General features: G+C 44.9%; 2 protein-coding genes across 2 annotated transcripts; both read right to left on the bottom strand.

Moving 5' to 3' along the window:
• Positions 1 to 283: 283 nt before the first annotated feature.
• LOC135495098 (uncharacterized) lies at positions 284 to 1,459 on the bottom strand. Its single transcript, XM_064783513.1, has one exon. It carries the CDS (start codon positions 1,457 to 1,459, stop codon positions 284 to 286), a length of 1,176 nt encoding a protein of 391 aa, XP_064639583.1.
• A 3,682-nt stretch (positions 1,460 to 5,141) lies between these two features.
• On the bottom strand, positions 5,142 to 6,689 carry LOC135495094 (uncharacterized). The gene has a single exon (XM_064783511.1). It carries the CDS (start codon positions 6,687 to 6,689, stop codon positions 5,142 to 5,144), a length of 1,548 nt encoding a protein of 515 aa, XP_064639581.1.
• Between the last annotated feature and the right edge of the window lie 328 nt (positions 6,690 to 7,017).

Here is a 7,017-nt window from a genome sequence, read left to right as displayed (position 1 = left end):
ATCGATTATCCGTTCTGCGTTTTGTATCAATTGCGTGGTGAAGAAGGTTTTCCCCGCAAGTGGAGGTCCGACACATACCATACCAAACTCACGTTTGATCCGTGCGTCGAATACGCTTTCGGAAACGTCAGTGTTCTGCGACATTGCTTCTCCTTGTTGATTTAAAGATGTTGTTGTCCTCCCTTGACCCGCTTGTCACACGGTTGTTTACGCATTTTGGAGTTGTCCGGCAGGGATCCATTCGTCAAAGCTGTCCGGTCAACCGAGGTAATGGACAAAATATTCAGCTTTTTTTATTCCTGCGTCGCTTTTTTAGAATGTCTACGTGAAAGGCCGATGCATCGGATGGACGTTGGATTCGTTGCATTTCCTCCTCGTAGAAACTGCCATCTAAGAGTTCCCCGTGTTCATCACGCAATTTATACGTCGGCGGCTTGGTACTACGTCGATGGGCCACTACGAACCATTCTGTTGTGTATTGCGGTTTGTAACCCTTTCCGAACACCTGCGCAAGTTGACTGACTCGTACAGTATCCCCTTTCTGGAATTTGAAGTTTGTCTTGGTCGGAAATTCTTTACCATATAAATGGAGCCAAAGGGCTTTTTCGTTGCTCGCGTTAACTTGGTTCGGGGCTAGTTTTGTTATTCTGTGTACGATATTGTTATAGCTCTCAACGAGGTCCGGGAGAATATCGATGTAACGCCGGGTATTGTTTTTTGTGAACATTTTGTAAACTTTCGACTTGAGTGTGCGATTCCACCTTTCAACAAGTGCCGCTTTGGTTTCACTGTGCACGGAAAACAGCTTTATGCCGAGGTCTTCTAGTAACTTCAAGACACTTGCATTTCGGAACTCCTTTCCAAGGTCGCTGTGAAGATATTTAGGGTACACCTTCTCCCGCTCGAAGAGCTCTTTGAGAGCTTGGGCCACTTCACGTCCTGTTTTCGTACGGAGCGGTAGAGCCGCAGCGCGACGACTGAACACATCGATTTTTGTTAATAAATATTTTACTCCATTGTTGTATTTTTGTAAATTCTGGACATCGACTAAATCAATCTGCCATTGATGATCGATTCCGGGGACAATTGTTTTACGACGTTGGAATTTTCGTCTTGCTTGTCTATGAAGTGTATAAGTGTCTTGCCCGCTCACCCAATGTACAACGTCTCGTCGTTCAATGGATGGTTCTTGCCGTTTGCTAGCCGTCAACAGGCGATCAATGGACCCAAAGCTCGCCGGATGCCGAGGGTTATAATAGATTTTCGAAAATATCTGGTTTCGTTTTTCATTTTGCACTTGTCTAAGCTTTGACGCAACGTTCGAGCCTCTCTTCCTCGCCGGAGTCGCTCTCGGAATCTCCCTCTGCGACGCTGTCGTTCTCTTCATCGGCGCTTTCTTCTGAGTTGCTGCTCTCGACTTCCGATTCGTCACTGCTGACACTTTCGTTGTCCTCTTCATCTTCACTTTCGCTTATTGTGTGCATGGGAGGTGCTTTCGTCCGTGAGTTAGTTGTAGCAGTAGTAGTAGTAGTGGACGTCGGATAAGGCGATGGGGCTTGACCGGGTGTTGGATACGGCGATGGCGCTTGACGAGAATGCAATCGGGAGACGAGCTCTGTTCCCGCCGCTACTTCACTCGAGGACCGACTGAACTCTACAGACGACGATGGAACCGAAGCTTGCTGTTTTTCTGGTGGCACCTCGAATCTGACTTTCTCTCCGGGGGCTTTACTCACATCTTTGAACTGACTCTTTTTATGTTTATGTTTGCATATTTGTATGTTTCCATGGCGTAGAACTATTCGAATGCAGGGAGTATGTTTTCCGCGTTTACGTTTGATGACTTCGCTGGTGGCACCTCCGATTGGAGTATTGTTGTTTTGATGTTTTATTTTTTGGCAACTTCTCCTTTCCTCGGTTCTCTTGCGATTTCCGATTTGCTGCGGGTTCCAATCTTTGGTGGATCTGGTTTTCTTTCATTAGCAGAGCTTGTTTTATCGATAGAGAAAAATCCCTGCTCGACCGTGGTGGGAATCTGCTTTTTTGCGCTGATCTTCGAAGGCGGATTGGGAACTTGATCTGCTGGATGCGATTCGTTCAACACAGGTTGCTACTGTTTCTTTCTTGCTCGGGCCTCTCGTTCAGCCTCCAGTCTGTGGAAACAATTATCGCAACGTAGTTGATCAAAATTATAGAATTTTGGACTGTTGTAAGGTTTGTGGCATCGCCGGCACTCTCGAAAGCAGGTTTTGGCGCATCCGTCGCAATAGGCCTTTCCGGGCAAAAGAGACAGGAGTCTATTGCACCAATTGCACTTTTTCTTGAATTGATCGAAGTCGGTTCCGGAATCGAAACCTGTTGTAGACGTATATCCCGGGTTCTGCTGTTCCTGCTTTTTTCCTGTTTTCCCCATGACTAGGAAAGCAACGAATGGAGTCTAAATATCAGCGGTAAGTCTCTTACTAAGAGGTGCCAGAATAGCGTTACCACATGCGTTTTTGTTTGTTCTCAACCGTCTTTACTAGAGACTCGAGAAAACTGAGCAAATGTGTCGCACTTGGATTGTCAGTTCTAATCACATTGCTTCTATCCCCGCAGAAGTACTGTCTGCCCTCAACGTCGGTCCACCAATCGAGATGAAGACGATATTGCTCGGCCAAGGTGTCTAAATAAGTCTTATTAATTAGGCTCTCGTATGTTCGGGCCCGGGCTTGGATTCTATCTAGACACACCTCTGAGTCAACATCGATGTAGTAAATGCCGTTGTAACCTTCAGGGAGACCAATTTTAAATAGCGTGCGACGAGCAAACTGCAAGGTCTCGGCTCGCAAATAGTCTCTCCCGAAATTTCCGATAGAAACTAACTGAGTTGCACATTCGACGAAAGGAAGAGGTCCGAGCAGACTTCTGTCTGTGACTACAACATGGTATCTCTTCGAGTCGTCAGAAATGGAACTATTCTCCAAAAGTTTAAATCCTTTCCTGACGACAGAGTTTATGCTACGTATAATATGTATCTGGGCTAGGGCAACGTTCTCTTTTGGATGAGCATAGGCCAGCGCGAGCGGATTGTGTTGACCAAAGGTCGTAAATTTGTCTAGTCCTTCTTGGATATAAGAAAACGAAAATAGAGGATTCGGATGTTGTTTGTAGAGCTGATCAAGACTCGACAGCAATGTTGTTTTTCCCGCCCCAATTTGGCCTTCAACTGCTACTAACAGTACTTTCTTGGCGAGCGACATCCTCTGTTTCTGATGGAATGGAACAATTGCAACAAAACCATCTGCAGTAGACGTTTCGAAAGCGAGCTTTTGCCGATGGTCCACAATCGGGTGCGTCTAGAGGAACCACCTCGGATTGTTCTGCACCCGAAGACGCAGTTGTTTCTGTCACAGCTGGCGCTTCTTTGGACATTGTTTTCAGCAGATAATGTAATTGGAAATTGTCACCTTCGAAAGAATGTACTAAATTGGTATTTGTAACGTTCGAAAATGTTCGATGAGTCAAGGCTTGTTTCTAGCCATTCACAAGACAGTCTTTTTCCGAGTCTGAGGGGAGGAGCCGAGGATCTCGTTTGACAATTGAATATTCTACCATAGATCCTTCTTCTCCCGTTTAGTATGACTCTCCGTCCACGAGTCGTCCTCGACGTCTGTCTCATCGCTTTCCTCATGCGGAACCTAATCGGTGCTAGTCGAGTCTTCTTTTTCTTCTGACTTCTGCTCTGCTAGGAACACCTCTCCAGCGGCGGACTTTAATTCGTTTCAAGCGACAGCAGTTTTCTCATCTCCTCCGCGCTAATACTTAATGATTTTTTGTTCCTGTGGAAGTGGAACCACGATTCCTGTTTCCACCTGCTGACATTAATTGTCAAGCGTGCAGAAACCTCTATGGCGACCAATTCTCTTGGTTGTTTAGACGAGGCCATCATCTCCTTTGACATAGTTGTTAAGACAACCTACGAGTTCGATTCACATGACTGTTTTTTTAGTTTTAGGTCTCGTTTATCAAGGGTTGATCTTGTGGCAGCAACATTATCAATTAACCTCGATAATACTCTCTTTCTTCTGACTTCGAAGTCTACCATTTCTTCATACATGTAAACATATGAAATACAGCGTCTTAACCTTCGCAAGCCCTATCAAAACTAGGCGAAGGTGAGGGAGATGGTGGCCGACGTGAGCGTCGAAAATCGTCATAGGCATAAGTCTGAATACCATCGTCGCAAACCCAGCGTTTTAGATCCAAGCAAGAAAGTCCCTTCTTCTCAGCAGATATGGTGAACAAATCGTGTTTGATGGAGCGAATTGTCTTGTATTGGCAGCGTTGTGGTTTACTCGGTTCAAACAGTGCATCGCAGTAATCTTCAAAACATAACTTTTGCAGTGCTGTTTTTGGGATACCCTTGGCTTTGGCCTCTCTGCCATCAGATAGAAATTTGAAGCAGTACATTTTCGCCCGAACCCCGACGAACGCGACGATAGTTTCTCCTGGATATTCAATTTTGAACGTACCCTTGATTTTCTTATTCGTTTTGCTGTACAATTGGTGTGTTTCTGGGAAATTTGAAAAGTCAAAATACTGCGGCGCAAGCGTCGTGAAAACAACTTTTGGCTCAACATTCTTCACCAGGTACACAAGACTATCGGTGTCCGTCATCAACAGTTGGCAGTTTTCTGGACCTCCAAGAGCTGGTAAAACGAAATTGTAGTGAAATTTATCCATGTGCAATTTGCTGAGTTTCAAGACTGTAAAACCAGCGACAAGCCGACTGTTTAGTTCTACGGCAGCTGGGTTAGACTGCACACCAACAAGTTTTCTGTCGTAGAATGTGACAGACTTGAAATTCGGTTGACTTGTTAACCTTTTGAAGGTTTTCTCATCACTGACTAATTTCATGTTGACGTATTTACTTTTGTCTATTAGCAGACGTCCAAATATGCTATTTAAGATTAGCTTCCAGAAGCTGCTCTCGAATTCAGAGACGGATTGCGAACGTTTGTGCGTTATGAAGTTTACAAAATCTCGCATCCAGCACTTTTGTTCAAAGGCCAACACACGTCTTACGCGAAGCAATCGCATTCCGCATTTGAGGTAGTATTTCAAATTCTGGTAATGCACCACGTAGTCTCGTTTCTCAGTCAGATCCGGTACAAGTTTTCAGGTCCGGTTTTGAAAAAAGACGGATCGTTCAGCTTGAGTCCGAGTTCGTAGGTGTAATCCGACCACTGAGCAGGAGGGATGGCCGTTTTGTGTGGAGCCAAAGGGTACATTGTGTGCGATTCGTGGAGCTCTGGCGGGTAACTCAAGTCTACGCTAAGGATATAGCCAATCTTAGCATCGTCGGGAACCTCGCTTATCTTTAGTTGCTTAATTTCCTGTCTGGTCAACCATCGATAACTCTTTTCAGGTAGCTGTTTACTTAAGGCATGACCGTACAAGTTCGTACAATCGAGCGGCACGATTTCTTGTCGGGGTAGTTCTGGGTTGTAGTTTGGGCCCATTTCTGGAAGATTTGCCTCTGCGTGTCGTAGCATGACAGAAGCGACCCCACCTCTAATTCCTCGTTTTATCCAGTGCACCATCTCTAGATCGGTCAATATTTCCAACTGCACCTGTGTACATTTCAACATGGCATGGTATGCAAAGTGAGGCAGAGTTAGAAACTTGCCGGTGTCCATTTGGAAATATTGCATTGACAAATTGCGAAATTGTTCGAAGCAACTTGCCAGCAATAAGACATCGGTAATCAGATACACCAGTAGATAGTCTTTCAGTGTCTCACATGACATTGCCCGCCACACATGTTTTGCATGTTCATAATCAGCCATTGTAATGTCGATCTGATGAAGCGAATCGTAAAACTGATCGCTTGGCGGAAGCGCGTCGAGTTTAAGTTTCTCGATCTCATCCAGGAAATCATAGCAGAAAACACCTTTTCTAGTCATGAGCTGATATCGTTCCTCGTTTCTCTGAACATACTCCCATAAGAGGGGGAACGCGATTGAATTGCGATCGTTTTCACTGCTTATGGTGCTTTTATCATTCTTCATAGAGTCTGCAATCGATGCCAGGGAGGCTTTCATGAACTCAAACGAGTCTTGAAAGACTAATTCTCCATCAAACACAGCTAAATAATGCTCAGTGTTTCGCGGTAAAATCCGTGGAGGTGGTTTCCCACGTTTTTTATTCCGTCGCGCTATGGCCTTTATTAGAAGGTGCTGATCAAATCGTACGCCTCCATGAGCGAAACACGGTACTGATGCTGTTGTTTTCTCACTACCATAAATCAAGTTACAGCGATTGCACAAAGCGAAGCGGAATTTTCCAGAAATATGACAATGATCTTTGTATGGAGAGTTTAGCTCGGTAAAAGCCTGTCCGCACATTTCACAGGATGTTTGTCGATGAAAGCGAAACCAGTCTTCGCGAGTCATTTTCAAAGGCTGGTTTTCAGTAGCGTTTATGATCTGAATCTCTTGTCGTTGAGTGTCAAGCCAATCGAGGAAGCGTTCGACGCAATCTAGACCGACCCGATGATGTAGTGACGAGTTATACGTTCTATTGGGGTTACATATTCTGATCGCTGCAACAGCAATAGGCACGTGTCTACGTCGATTATTGTCTTCTGGGCAGGGGATTTGCATTGTTTCAAAGTCGTAATAGATGGCAAATCGGCTCATGGACATTTTTTCAAACTGAGAAAAACGGACAGTTGTTGGAGCACTCGGTGTTTTGTAAAGCTGCGCTTTTTGGGAGCAGCAGCTAATCCAATGTTCGGTCCGTCGTTCTTCTGTCGTGAATCTGCAGAAACACGACCGACAAACAAGTTTCTTTCCCTGAAAAACGTTATTACCTAAAAGACGACTTAAACTTTTTATTAGAAAGTAGTGTTTTCGATACAGCAATAGGTCAGTGCAGCGTTCTTCCGTTGGGCGACTGGTCAAATTCTTGCTTAGATAGTAGATTCGAAGGGGCGGGTGATCCCTTTTTTGTTTTGTTTCGCTGACTCCAAAC

Source organism: Lineus longissimus, chromosome 10, assembly GCF_910592395.1.
Source record: "Lineus longissimus chromosome 10, tnLinLong1.2, whole genome shotgun sequence".
NCBI classification, from domain to species: domain Eukaryota; kingdom Metazoa; phylum Nemertea; class Pilidiophora; order Heteronemertea; family Lineidae; genus Lineus; species Lineus longissimus.
This window is presented reverse-complemented; position numbering and strand designations above follow the sequence as displayed.